Raw genomic sequence first — 16,072 nt, 5'->3', positions numbered from 1 at the left:
CATATAACATCACAGGGGACTGTTTTTTTTTTTTTTTTATCAAATTGAGAAAAATCAAGCAAACTATTTCAATGCATTCAACTTTTCAAGTTTTCAATGAATGTTTACATTAATTAGAATAATATTAAGACTTATGGATCCAATTTTACACGCTTTATATTAGCTTCACTTGTATGTCAGTATGTCAGTATGTCAGTATGTAACTCTCCGTGGGTAATTTGCGCGCCTGAATATTTTTGATAATCAACAAATAATAGTTTAAAAAAAAACTAAAAAATCACGCTTTTATAAATAAACCAAACTAAAAAGTAAAAAATAAATAATAGTTTAAAAAAACTAAAAACACGCTTCTTATAGAAAACCAAACTAAAAAATAGAAAATAAATTTAAATTAAGAATAGTGTTAAAAATTTCAATTAATATAAATTAATAATAGTGTAAATAAAAAAAATGTATTTTATTTTAAAAAAAGCGTGGGGTGCATGGTGTCAATAGTTATAAATATTTTATTGACAGATATGAGTAGAGTGATTATCATTTTGATAATATCTTAAAAAGCACCCCATGCTTTTTTTAAAATAAAAGACATTTTTTTTATTTACACTATTATTAATTTATATTTATTGAAATTTTTAACACTATTCTTAATTTAAATTTATTTTCTATTTTTTAGTTTGGTTTTCTATGTAAAGCGTGTTTTTAGTTTTTTTAAACTATTATTTATTATAAATAAATTATAAATAAAAATAGTTGCCAGGGGACTGAGTTTTGAAGTGGCCCAGACACATATTTCCAGCACAAACGGTGCTTTGACACTAAATAAAATGCCGATAAAGCGCTAACAGCCCTATGGTTATTAACTCAAGGCTAGTTAGGTCCTTATAAACCTTACAAAAGGTAAAATAACACGCTGGATTTTTTTTTTGGCTTTGAACTTCTGGCAGGGGACTGTTCTTAAAATGCCTGGGACAAACTTTGGTTTAATGAATTTAATGAAACAAATTAATTTTCGCTACTTTTTATTGAAGAAGATTGTTAGTTAACTAATTAAGTTTATAAACATTATCGACCAAATTATATATTATTGACGAATAACTTAAAATTGAATCTTAAAGTTTTAATTTTGGGACTGGGACAGCCCAGGGGACTGACATTTCGGTGGTTTACGAATTTATAGCAAAAAAACCAAAATTTATTCCATTTTAGTTTTCAATGCTCCAAATAGAAATGTTTTGTTACTTTGGTAATAAATTTTTTTTTAGCAACAAAATAACAATTTTTCTAATAAAAAAATGCCTGGGACAGTAAAAAACATCCTTACAGAGAATCACCCTTCTAAAAACTTAGATAGAAAACTAGTGAGGATTTAAATCGCATTAAGCCATTTGTCTTCCATTTTATTAGTTAAAAATTCCAAAGTGTTATTAATGAGCGGTACATACTAACACAACGTTCATTGAGTATCTTAAAAGATGGACGTAAGGATCTAAATACTGATCCGTTTACATAAGCTCTTTATTTTTGTTCTATTTCATTCTTCATTAATCATTTTTTTTTTTTTTTTAATATATTATCCATAAAATCTGCTTTAAAAAGTCAATTTTATAAATTTCTAAGCAAAAATTAAAAAATTTATGTTCAAAAATTCTTTATAACCTTATTTATACTTGACTTAACCTTCAAAAGGCCAAAAATAAAAATTTTGAATTTGACAGAATTTTATTTGAATCAATAATTGAATATAATTTAATTTCTTGTCTAAGTATGTTTTTTTTTCAATGAAATTACTCTTAAAATTACCGCAATTTTCGTTTAAATCATAAATGCAATGATCAAAAAAATTTTAACCTTCAAATTATTTTGAAAAATCATCAATATTAATGCTTAAATTCTTTAAAATTGATATTCCTTAACAGATTTCGAGAATAATAACTCAATTCCAAGAAGAAAAAAGCGCTATAACCTCAATTTCACGGAGTTTGCTCAAAAAGTTCTGCCGCGTCCACAATAATATTCATATAAACGCGGCATAAACTTTAAGCTTACACCGCAACGATCGCAACGCCTATTTCTTGACACGTTGCATAAATAACTATTTCCATCCACGGTAAATATATAATTTCTTCTTCTCAGCATACACATATAGATATATTTTTTTTTGTATTTAAATTTATAATTCGATAGCGTAAGTTTTGAAGCCATTGACATAGATATATAGATATAAGTACATAGATATATTTTAGTTTAAGACAAAGACGATAGACAACTAAAATTAAGCTACGTAACTAAAAATAGAGTTCTACATAGACTTTAATTAACTACTTAAACATTTTTTTTTATATTTATTTACTTATAGATTTGTTTTTGCTATTAAAAAAAAAATTGATAATTTTTTATTTTTTTATTGTTGAGTAGTTAGTACGCATTGTTCAAAGACTTGTGGTAGTGATCAAATTGATATGAGATAACCTTCGATGTAAATCTCTATGTATCTCGGCTTAATATTATATATTTATTTTTTATTTATTAACTATTGCGCTGCTGAAATTTTTAAGTATCACATAAATAACATTTTTTTTTCATATTTATAGTGAGATCAAAAAGGGAAAAATTATAGCCTATATTAGGGAAAAAAAAAATTTAAGGAAGCTCGAGTGTAACTAATGAGTTGAAATAATGTTAAAATTTTTTTATTTTTTAGTCTTCCCAATATTCGTTAAAATTCTTTATTTTAATTTAAAATAATTTAAACAATTTAATAATTGATGATTTTTAATTATTTAATAAAGTTAAATAATAAAATGACTTTGGTATTTATTACTTGCCGGAATAAATAAACAGATTTGGCAATAGCGCGCTTGATTATACCTATCCCTAGCGGTTTTGTAAATGCCGAAAAAAAATGTCGCAATTATACAGTATTAATGCGGTATTTTTTCAGCATTTTTTCGGTTGTTTTGGTCAGTTTTTTTTATCGAAAAATTACGGAACATTTACCGTAAAAATGCGATACATTTACGCTAAAAATTTAGAATATTTACGCTGAAAATGCGGCATATTTACGGTGATAAGGCGGTAAAATGATTGTATTAAAACCATATTTAAAAAATGGTGTCAAATTAAATAACGCTCGGACTGGGATTCGAACCCAGAACCTCCTGGGGATATGTCGGCTACTCTACCATTTGAGCTACTCGGATTATACCATACTGTTTTTTTGCTTATTCTATATACATTAAGTCACACCGTCCATCTTACGATAAGCATATTTAAAATTAAATAATATAATTATACAAGTGAAACAATATAACTTTTCGATTTTAGAAAATTTGCGATTTTCTAAGTGAGAAATTAAAAATTGAAATTAAAATTAGAATATATTTACTTAACATATGTATTATTTTATATTAATTACTGCTAAATACCTAACTAAAAATAATATTCTACATATTTTGTATTCAAAAATAGTATTTGTTTTTACAAAGTAGCGATGGAGAATAAAAAGCAAAATTTGAAATTTTTCATTTTATTCATTTCTAACATAGAAATGAACTAAAAATAAAACTAAATCTTTAATAATTGTCCATTATGTCAGACAATATTCGGCAAAATTACTGTATTATTACGGAAATTATTTGGAATTTTTTGGGTAAAATTTGGGCATTTATGCGGTAATTGTATAGTATATTTTTGGTAACTGTACATCATAAGTGCAGTATATATACTGGATAACTACAGGATAAAAACTGGCCAAAACAACTATAGTTTAACCGCATTATTACTGAATTATAACGGTAAATGTACGGCATGAGCATAAATGCCGAAAAATTACGGTATTTTTACGGCATTCTCAAAACCGCGAGGGCATAACAGAGACGTGGATGAGTGTGTGAGTTAAACATTTCTCTCTCTCTGTAACTATATTTCTATCCTTTTGTTTTTTCTCAGCTGTTGACGCGATGTTGTCAAATCTTTATTTGAATAAATGGCTGACGATAAACCAGTTACAAGCATAAAATTTGACTTTAAATATTTCAAAAATTATATCGGTAATGTACTATTATTAAATTGTTTTTATATTTTGCAATAATCCAAGTTTCTTGTGTATAGTTTTTTATCCGTTAAAGTTGGGAGGTTAATATTGAAAAAAATAATTAAAGTCTCGACAAAACGTTTGTCCGCCATAAGAGCCCATGTATAAGGAGATAAAATATGTGATTTTTAAAATTTAATATCTAAGTAACTAAACGGTGAATCTTTTTCAAATTTTGGGATTAGATAAATGACGTATTTATTTATACGTATACTTAATTTTAAAGCTCAAAGTTGGAAATTATTTTTTACATTAGATTCGCTCGAATCTCCTTAATTTAAAATTAGATTTCAACTGTTAGAAATAAACGTCTTTATTATTTATTCACCGATGAATATAATAAAATAAAAATAACCATAAGTGTTCATATTTGCCAGTACGAAACAATTCGCAGTTCTTTTAATAGCTGACCCAAAGAGCCGCATTAAATAATTCGCACTCAATGCAAGAATTACCTTCCCAAAAAAAGATATTTATATTCGTTGATTGGTAGTAAAATATTTAAAGGATTTTCCAGCAGCGCGAAATATAATTAATTATTCATTACATATACTGTAAATATGGATACTTATCATTAACATTACGTCATCAATGTATCTGTCACAAAAATAAATATTTGTCGACACACTTATTTACTAAACAAATTTATAACCGATCGGAAATTATCTGGCTCATACATAATTCAATATTTATGAGCAATATTTATGATTTTCTATCGGAAATATTTGTTTCAGTTGTAATTTCATTATTTTGGACCGAGTTTAATCGAACGAAAAATATTGACCTAACATTATCGTTGTCACGCGCCATCTAGAGTATATACTTCTTTGATCTCCATATATAGCTAGCTAATTTTGTTCTTGACCTTCAAAATAAAACTATAAGTTTTGTTGGTTACATTAGTAATTGTCTATTTAGCTCTCTAGTGATTACCGTGTGTGACAATTGAGCGGTTATACTTTTCCCAACTAACACCAGATATGAGGACAATGAAGTTAGTCTTCATTCCTGTCGGAATTTAGCTGCGAGTCACAGCTTCAATTTTCAAGTCCAATAAGCGTAGCGAAAACTCGCCTCGTGTCAGAAAGCCGTGTCCAGGGCAGCCATTGATGCTGATATCTCAGGGTCAGAGCGACACGCGTCCAAAAATTCAGTTAGTGTTACCACGCCATCTTTGTTGCCGTCCATTTTCTGAAACATTCAAAATAAGCGCTTGTTTTATTGATACTGAAGATGTTTTCAATTTAAAATTGTAAATTAAGGTTTGTATGTATTGAAGAAATATAACTTGGATTGAAAAAAAAATTGTCTTGGAAATATAAATTTTTTTTTTATATTCTTTTCAAATTAATTAAATTTAGAAGATCAATTATCCGATATTTATTTATGTTCTTGGAAAAATACAATTATTCGTTAAAAATTACCAATAGTTTTGAATTTTTGTTGTGTTAGCGATTACGAGGCTGAAGAGTATACATAAGTTTTGAATATATCTCGTAGCCACTCTTACATTGTATCTAATATCTTCTATATTTTGTTTCATATAGTATACTTATCATTATTTTCGAGACGGTTAATTATGTATATGTGATTATATTTATTTACCAGATATGAATAAAGTAAAGTCGTTGATAATTATAAATAGTGTAAAATAATTATTTTTTAGTGTGTAAATTGCAATAAATTAAAAAAACTTAAGTTAATTTTTAGGTCGTTAGATGTCACGTGGGAACTTTCTATAGTAAATTTAGAAGGTAGGGGTAGTCTGTGACGTGGCAGCGCGGCGCTGTATACCTCTGTAGGCCTATAGACTGTTTGATATAGTCATAACTAGTTGAAGAGCCGTACAGTGAACAACGTGTCTGCTACTAAGTTATTTCTGCCCAAATTTAATTCAAATCACCACAGTTTTTATTATTTTTAACCGTTAATTTAATTTTGATTAAGTATTTATTGTATATAAATTATAAATAAATTTTGAATTTTGTTATTTGTGAATTAAAATTTTTTTAATTGTGTAAATTAATTATAAGTATTAAAATTTAAGTGTTTCTTAACCTCTAATCTAACCACGTGTTTATTAATAATTAATTAATTTTTTTAATACAATATTTTTATAATAATGGAGAACTTTAGCCGCAAATCTTTCAATAACAAAATAATGAGGTCCATCATGTCAATTGAAAAAGAAATTGACATCACTAAAAAGCCGCCAACTCCGGGAAAATTAATTTTCTGCCCTCCGGCCCGAAAGTGGCAACTTTCTGGCCGCTGCTCTAAGCAAAGTTGCCACATTCTGGCTATACGTTGAGCAGAAAAATAGTATACACACCTTGGCCAGTAAATAAAGCCTCAGATCACATGTTTGTCAACCTCGGCTTCGCCTCGGCCAACAATTACATGTGATCTGAGACTTTTTCTTATTTTACTGGCCTAGGAATGTAATATACTATTTAAAAATACTTCCCGGAGGATTATGCCAAGTTTAATCAGCCTCTTCCCGTTTGAGAGCTGTTTGTACCCCAGCAGGAAGAAGAACCTCAACAGGAGGAGCCCGAAGGCCAAGCAGAAGAAGAAAACATTCCCGAGCAACCTCAGAGGCTAGACCGGACGGCTCAGAGGTACAATTTCAGTGTTTTACCCCGAGACACCCGCCCTATTGCCATTCCGAAATTTCGGAATGTCAATAGAAGTGTGTTTTTCGGGAACACTGATATTAATAGGTCTCAGGCCATTACAAGAAGGATGCCTCGAGAAGAACCGGCTCCTATTCCAGCCCCGACGGAGGACAGGCTGAGAGGAGTATTAGAGCGTTTAAAGAGTCGCTCGAAGGAGACGAACCCGGGCAAGAGGAAAGCCCAAGTCATCGACGTGGTCCAGCCAGCCCCAAAGAAACGAAGGGGTAACAAATAAAGTAATTAACATGTTTTTTTTTCAGGTTATTTTTAAGTTTTAGTATTAATTAGTCTAATATAATTTTATCATTATTATTTTTATTTTTAGCTTATTTTAATTTAATTATTTTAAGTTAGTTTAAGGATTTAATTATAGTTATTAAATATTATGGTGGAGGGTATGTAAATTTAAGGGTAGTTTTAAGGAATTAAATGCCGACCGGGTGGTTGGCCTTTAGTGACATTTCTTTTTTGAGATATTGCTTTGAAATTATCCAATAAAGAAATTTTTCTATTGTACATCCCTATTAAGGCATTCCTGCAATTCACATATTTATCATATTTTAAAAATTTGAATTTTTTTAATAAATACTATACTTATACGGCATAAATTTTATAAAACTGCAGTAATACCATTTTATAGCATCCCAATGAATTTGTTATAGTTATATCGATCTTTCAATCTGGCTACTAAAAAAGTTCCAAAGGAACAATAAGAGTGGACGAAGTATAAAAGGCTATTATCATCAGTCTATTAAAACTTTCGTTTCATCGAGCAACTTAGCAAGTTTATCGTCCGTTAATTATTAAATTGCTCATGATGATTTATTTGCGAATTGATACGTCACATTTACGACCTACTATTAAACTTGTTATAAAGCTTGATTTCACCTTAATGGAGGAAAAAATTCTTTAATTAATAATAAAGCTTTCAGATGATAATATATTGGACGTTATTGAGGAGATTCGAGCGAATCTAATGTAAAAAATAATTTCCAACTTTGAGCTTTGAAATTAAGTATACGTATAAATAAATACGTCATTTATCTAATCCCAAAATTAAAAAAAGATTCACCGTTTAGTTACTTAGATTTTAAATTTTAAAAATCACATATTTTATCTCTTTATACACGGGCTCTTATGGCGGACAAACGTTTTGTCGAGACTTTAATTATTTTTTTCAATATTAACCTCCCAACTTTAACGGATAAAAAACTATACACAAGAAACTTGGATTATTGCAAAATATAAAAACAATTTAATAATAATACATTACCGATATAATTTTTGAAATATTTAAAGTCAAATTTTATGTTTGTAACTGGTTTATCGTCAGCCATTTATTCGAATAAAGATTTGACAACATCGCGTCAACAGCTGAGAAAAAACAAAAGGATAGAAATATAGTTACAGAGAGAGAAATGTTTAACTCACACACTCATCCACGTCTCAGGTTATGGGTATAATCAAGCGCGCTATTGCCAAATCTGTTTATTTATTCCGGCAAGTAATAAATACCAAAGTCATTTTATTACTTTACTTTATTAAATAAGTAAAAATCATCAATTATTAAATTGTTTAAATTATTTTAAGTTAAAATAAAGAATTTTTACGAATATTGGGAAGACTAAAATTTAAAAAAAATTTTAACATTATTTTGACTCATTAGTTACGCTCGAATTTTCTTAATGGCTGATAAATAATTACAGAGTAATTTTAATTTTAAATTATCTTTGAGTGCATTTTATTGAGAAAAAAATATTTATTGCACATAAATATAAATGAATTTAAGATCATTAATACAAATACCAATTATGAAAGTTGTCTAATTAAAATTCAAGAGACATTTATAACCAAGCGGCCTTTGCATATTTTGATCAAAACGTCAAATGATGAAATTTATCAATGAATACCATTAATTAACGTTTCCTTAATTAAAACGTCATGTTAATTGATATGTAAAGAGCTTATTTTACGCACTGATATATATGCATATACATCTTTAATAAAAGCAGCCAGAATCCACAAACGATTCAGTGAAAATGAGGATGAATAGTCAACCTTCGCTGTATCGTCTAAGTCATCGTTTCCCTCAACTCTCACTTCTCCACTTGCCAGAAGTAAACTCAGCACAACTAGGCACTTCAGAATGTGTGTTTATATATATATATGCATGTGTATTTTGACGAAGATGCTGTTCTGCAACCGACTACTAACATGTGTACAAGCCCAAAGAGATTCGATTCAGCATACGTCCTCTGGGAAATTTTGTCCTTGTTCATGTAATGCATAAGTAACTACCAGATACTCTGATTTCAAACTATATTTTATAAAGATTTAATGAAACTTTTGATCAGAAGAAAAACTTATACATGATACAGATTGAGGTAAAGAATATCGCCGCGGAAATTTTTGATTGATGGGTAAAGATAAATAATTTACGGAAATATGAAAAGCGATTTAAAATAGAAGTAAGAAATCAATCATCTATATTATTGAGAGAATAAAAATTTCTAGATACATCATTGAGAAATGACCTTGTATCTTGTGAACTATTGACAATTTTAAAGATATAAGCTTATCCTGACGTTACACTCATCGAGACCTTTCATTTGAGTACCCACATCAATTTTTTATATATTTATATATATTATATATATGTATATATGAAATATATATCAAAAATGCATGTGGGTGCTCAAATGGAAGGTCTCGATAAATGTAACATCGAAATGAGTTTATATTTTTAAAAATGTCACTAATTAAAGAGTGACATTGTATCTTGTCAATTATTCACATTTTTAAAGATATAAGCTCGTCCCGATGTTGCTCTTATCAAGACCTTTCATTTGAGTACCCACATCAATTTTTCATATATTTTATATATTTTTGTATTTTATATATATGTAAATATGAAAAATATATAAAAAATGCATGTGAGTACTCTAATGAAAGCTCTTGATGATGGTAACATCAGGATGAGGTTACAAATTTCAAATATCAATAATTAAGAAATTACCTTGTATCTTGTCAATTATTCACATTTTTATAGATATAAGCTCACTTTTACATTACACTCATCGAGACCTTTCATTTGAGTACCCACATCAATTTTTCATATATTTATATATTTTACAAATACCATATATATAAAATATATGAAAAATGCCATGTGGGTACTCAAATGAAAGGTCTCGATAAATGTAACATCGAAATGAGTTTATATCTTAAAAAATGTAAATAATTAAGAAATGACATTGTATCTTGTCAATTATTCACATTTTTAGAGATATAAGCTCACTTTTACATTACACTCATCGAGACCTTTCATTTGAATACCCACATCAATTTTTCATATATTTTATATATTATATATATTTCACAAATACCGTATATATAAAATATATAAAAAATGCCATGTGGATACTTAAACGAAAGGTCTTGATGAGCGTAACATCGTGATAAGTTTATATCTTTAAAAACGTTAATATTTAAGAAAGTACAGTGCAATTTATCAAAAGTCCTTATTTAATAAAGCAATATTTCATTTATTTATAGTTGACAAGTCACGGCAGTCACATAGTGACTGCAAGGTTGCTAGTTTGTATTGTAAATAAAATTTTTTTTGGAATTTTTGTTAATACATTTTGAAAGTTTAAATTATTTTGACCCAATGACGTAAAATTTTTTACTGTATAAAATAATACTATCAATATTTTTTATTATCACATAATCGTTAAAATCGTCCAATTGCAGATATCAACTTAGTAATCCAGGATCAAAATGTGGCTTTTTATCCCACAAATAAAAAAATAAAAAAAAGTAGTTTTTTATCGTTTTTACTTTAGATATCTCAATAAAAATAGTACCTGAAATATTCTATCGACTCGCTCTCTCACACCATCAGTATCCATATTGGGGTCAGAAAATTTTCCCATCAGTTCATAAACCGCAGTCACGATATCCGTCATTTCATCTCGTGTGATACAGCCATCTCCATTTATGTCATAAAGCGAAAATGTCCAGCGAAGCTTTTCGTCTATTGATCCACGTGATAGTATGCTCAAGCCCGTAACAAAGTCCTGTGAAAAGAAAAGTTTTAATGATAATAACAAGGATTAATAATTCAGACAGAAAATTGCAGTAGTTTTCATTATTAAATACACTTGAAAGGATTTTATCACTCATTAAGCGCATTAATTTAAAGCATAGTAACGCAAAAACTTGATACATAAAACAGGACTAGATTTCTTGTTTTTGTTCCTTGGAGCTTTTAATGCGATAAATTAGCGGTAATGTCAAAATCTCAGTACAGATGTACCCGTCAGCTTTAATGTAGAATATAATCAAGAAAATAATTCATGATCTTGATAATAAAAATAATTGTGGTTATAATAATAAATATTATTGAGCTACTGCAAAATGGTTGGACGAAAAGTCGCTGAATATTTTACGAGTTCATTTTTATGATGTATTTTTACGCTCATGATTATATGGTCCTTTGTATGCAGGATCTATAGAGTGGTCGGAAAATGTAAAATTACAAAGAAATAAAAAAATTATTGCATTGCGGTAAAATGCTTTGATCAACAGAGTTGAAGTAATACTTTTTTTTAATTTTGATACTTTGCATAGTTAGAGTGTAAGTTCTATAACTAGGTGTGAAAAAAAATTTTTTTTAAAGAGAACCAAGTACCTTCCTACACGGAGAGAAATTTATAGGAACTTTTCCAAAAATTATGGGAATGGTTCCTATAATAAAATTATCATTATAGGTATCAATCCTATGCTCATTATGGGAACCATACCCATAGTTTATTCACGGAAAAAAGTAAACTGTAATATTCACTCGGATTCCGGTTAATTTTTATAGTTTCAAACAGTAAAGCGGACATCCGGGTGGCAAAAATATAAATATTACAGAACCTAATGTAGAAAGTATAAAAGCCACAATTTATAATTTAATATCCAAAATAAGTGATTACCCGTGTAAAAAAAAAGTTTTCTGAAAAGTTCCGGAAAAGTTCCTGGTCCGGAACGTTCCTATGATGAGACAATCCGGAACATCCCCAAAATACTTCTGCAATGTTCTCGAAATAGTTCTGGAACATCCGTGGCACACTTCCGGAACATTTCCGGAAAATCTCCGGCTGATTTATAGAATATCGCTGGAATACTTCCGGAACATCTCCAGTACACTCCTGGAATATTCCCGAAATACTTTCGGAACAAATCGGGAATAGTTACAAAATATATTGGGAATATATCGGGGATATTTTTAAAATATCCCTGGAAAAATCCTCGAATGCTTCTGGAACATTTCCGGTAAACGTTTGGATTATGTTCCGGAAGTATTCCTAATTTATTCTCGAAGTATTCCAGCGATGTTTTATAAGTCTGTCGGAGATTTTCCGGAAATGTTCCGGAAGTGTTCCATGAATGATCCAGAACTATTTCGAGAACATTGCAAAAGTATTCCGGGGATGTTCCGGATTGTCTTATCATAGAAACGTTCCGGACCAGGAACTATTCCGGAACTTTTCAGGAAACTTTTTTTTTACACGGGTAGTAGCTGTCACTATAGTAAATAACGACTCTTTCATCTTAAAAAATTACAGTTTCAAACAGTAAAAATTGCCATTTCAATATAAAGTCCATATTATGAGGAGAAGGGGAACTCAGATGAAAGAGAAGGGGGTCTCACTTTGGGAGAATTTAACATTTCAAACAGTAAAAAGTATACTTTTAAAATATACATTTTACCAGTCCAAGCAAGTCAATAATTACAGTTTGATTTTTAGCGTTGCGTTTAAAACTTACTATTTTACTTTGTAAATATTGACGTTGCTTGTATTAGAAATTTACTAACTTTATTTTATACATTTTACAAATCATAAGATCATTTTTAGGTACGAAATGATAAATATCAAAGTCTTAATTCTTAATTATTATACTTTAACATATTAGACATTTACATAGCAAATATTACTGTGTGAAATAGTATTTTCTTCCATGTAAAGAGTAAATTGTAACGTTTAAATGGTAAATATTATAAAGTGAATAGTAAAATCACGATTTTACTGATTGAAATGGTAATTTTTAGCAGTTGATCATTACTTATTATAAATCGACTGTTATTTATTACAGTTTGCTTTTTTCCGTGCAAAAGAGTGTCCCTAACCTTATATGTTTACTGTCTAACTAAAATGATTAAGATGTTCTAGCATTTAAAAAACCTTGGTTACTTATGCTTTGGGTAACTGCGCAAGCGTTGTTGCCAAGTCAAATACAAGACTTTAAACAACGCAAGTGTCCGAGTGATTTTTCATAAAAAATATAAAATATCTCCGTAATACGTTCGGAAAGCTACTTTTTTTATTGTTTTAATCTTTAGCTTATTATTTTTTCAATCAAATTCAATGAAAATAAAATTTTTTTTAAATCGTTAATTGCATTAAATTCCTAACCAAATACACGGCTGGTGGAATCTCCATTTTACATGTAAAAATTACAATTTCAAAACCTAATTATTTGATTAAATATCCCGGAAACCTACTGTTTTTTAATTTTTAACTTCCCGCTAAGAAAATCGAAGATTTTCAAAAATCGGGAAGTTATTGGTTTTACCCCGTTTTACAAAAATCAAGTTTTCATCAGATCTCGACGTTTGAAGGTCACAGGAAGCTTCTCTGACTATCCCCGCGAGGGTGTCACTATGTCTGTATGTATGTATGTAAGTATGTAAACCTCTCATAACTTTTGAATGGCTTTACCGATTCGATCGCGGTTGGTGCCATTCGAAAGGGCTTGTCCAAACTTAGATTTTGGATATAATTTGGACCGATAGATTTCGAGAAATCTAAAAAAAACTGTAAAAAAAAATTTTTTCAAAAGTGGTTTTTTTTTAATAACTTTCAAAAGGCTTTATCGACCAACTCCAAAAACTAATCAGCTCTTTACCTTGAAAAACCACGTCGATCGCCGCTAATCTGGTCAAAATCGGTTGATTAATTCGAGAGATATCGTGCAGGAAAGAAAACCCAAAAAAGTGTTTTTTCGGAATTACTCCGATATTTCTAGTTTGATCAATTTGAACTTAAAGATTTTTCAAAAGGCTTAAAAAACTGCGTCGAATGCCGCCAACCGCGTAAAAATCGGTTCATTCATTCATAAGTTATTGCGGTTTGAAAACTCAAAAAATAGTGTTTTATCAAACTTTTATTAGACTTCTGAGCTCGAAGAGCTCAAAAGCATAGAAATGTTATCTATTTGAGCTCAGAGAGCTCAAAACAACACATAAACTGTATTTTTAAGCTCGAAGAGCGCTCAAAAACGGCATAAGTGCAATTTTAAGCATCCAGGTATGGAATTAGCGGAAAGTTGCAGGGATGGCCTTCAGGGTCAACCGTTTTCCTAATTTTTTTATTAATTATTAGGCTACGTAGATTAAATTTACAAATTTTTAGGAAGTTTTAAAAATTTAACTACTTTGCGTGGATCTCCTTAAGAACATGTAGTACAGTTCGATGTCGGTAATTGAGTCTGGACCAGTGACAACAAATGCCAATTGAATATATCGGTTTGTTTATTTGAAACACATGTAAAATCCACTGAAGGAGGTTATCAGACTGACTGTAAATACTCTAAACACTGGTTAAAAAAATTAAACTAGATAATTTACTTTTGGCACTTTCTTAAGGCCTACATCAAAGTATAGTAAATGAAATTTTTTGTTGATAATTAGTTTTCTACTGTAACCTAGCTGGATTTTAATAATTCTGGCTTATAAGTAATCTAAACTAAAATAAAGAATAACAAAAAAATTAAATCAATCTCTTCGATTATATTGGTTGTACGTTTATTAGTAATTTCTTTATAGTAAAGTTTATTTAGTTGAATATATGATGGGTCATGAGATAAGGCAGTTTTATAAGCGAACACTACCTATTTATTTATCATTTAGTTATTTTTTTTCAATGATTAAATTTAAAAATAGAATCAATTTACAAGGACTATTATTTACGTACTCCTGACAAGTTTAATTATTTTTTATTCAATAATTTGGTTAAAAAGCGCCCCAGGGCGTTCAAAATTTAAATATTCCTTGTCCTACATGTTCTTAAGTATAAAATACTTATTTTTTTTTTTAAATAATAAATATCAGTGTAACGTCCACGTTTTCAAAAATTATAAAAATAAATAATTTATTTATTTGTCACCGGCTCGAAATTTGCTCGCTGGAGTCCAGGGTCATAAACGGGGATTACATTATCAATAACAAAATATAACAAAACACTTTATTTTAAATAAATCAAAGAAAAAGGAAAACCTCTTTATTAGCCTGATCATGTTAATAAACGATATGAACAATATAAACAAATTAAACAATATAAACAATATATTAGAACACTCTTTTCACACATTATTCGCGGTTCAAAATCGCGAACTAACTGTCAAGAGCTGGTTCCCCGCTTCCCCAGGAGACTAGCCGTCACCCCTGGGCCTAAACCTCTACCCCGAGAGCGAATGGAGAGTGTCCTCTTCGCCCCCACCTACACGGCTTATGATCACCTACCGTACCTCAGCTGAAGGCTTCGGCACGGGGAGAAGCACTTTCATCCGGTCGGTTCACGATACTTACCTGGGCCTTGGTCAGACTCCAGGTAGAGTATCATCCTCTGGAATTACTTGGTGAAGAGTATTCGCCCGAGTAATTCTCCCGAGAAAGAACTGCTTGCTTTATCGAGCCAAATTTTGGCGTTTATCATTTTTCCCCCAACTCTCTTGTAACGAACCGGAAGGGTCGTTTTAGACACCTGTCCGGTGCCCTCGAACTAGCATTCAAAAATAATTATTTATTATTTTAATCGTAATTTCCTTCATTTTCTATCCATTCGTCTCGCCAAATTCTAAGTTTTTATTTTCGAAACTCAATTCTTTATTATTTTAATCGTAATTTCCTTCATTCTCTATCCATTCGTTTCGTCAAATTCACAATTCTTTATTATTTTAATCGCAATTTCTTTCATTATATATCCATTCGTTGATTTTCCATACTAAATTGTCCTCGGGGCTTATAAAATCTTCGCTTACCTAAATTATTTCTTACAAAATAATAATCGTCATTTCTTTCATTTTATATCCATTCATCGCTTTCCCATACTAAATCTTGTTCGGAACTTAGAATAATTTTCCCAGTCTTTTAATTTCTTTTACAATTAATTCGCTCGGCTTCGTAATAATTTCGCACACGCTTAATTTCTTAATTTTAATCATACCTTCAGTAACAATAATATAAAATTAT

The 16,072-nt window shown here is 29.6% G+C and overlaps 1 protein-coding gene across 1 annotated transcript in view; it reads right to left on the bottom strand.

The window, feature by feature from the left end:
* Window positions 1-4,992: 4,992 nt before the first annotated feature.
* The window catches only part of LOC123270827 (Kv channel-interacting protein 1), a gene marked incomplete at its 5' end in the record, with an annotated part of 37,297 nt that continues 26,217 nt past the window's right edge, over window positions 4,993-16,072 (bottom strand). The window contains 2 exons of the mRNA XM_044736974.1: window positions 4,993-5,284; window positions 10,638-10,850. Of these exons, the coding sequence (XP_044592909.1) occupies window positions 5,174-5,284; window positions 10,638-10,850 (324 nt within the window). The remainder of the gene's footprint in view (window positions 5,285-10,637; window positions 10,851-16,072) is intronic.

This window comes from Cotesia glomerata, linkage group LG8, assembly GCF_020080835.1.
Source record: "Cotesia glomerata isolate CgM1 linkage group LG8, MPM_Cglom_v2.3, whole genome shotgun sequence".
Taxonomy (NCBI): Eukaryota; Metazoa; Arthropoda; class Insecta; order Hymenoptera; family Braconidae; genus Cotesia; species Cotesia glomerata.
The sequence above is the reverse complement of the archived record's forward strand: the minus strand, read 5'-3'. Positions and strand labels throughout refer to the sequence as shown.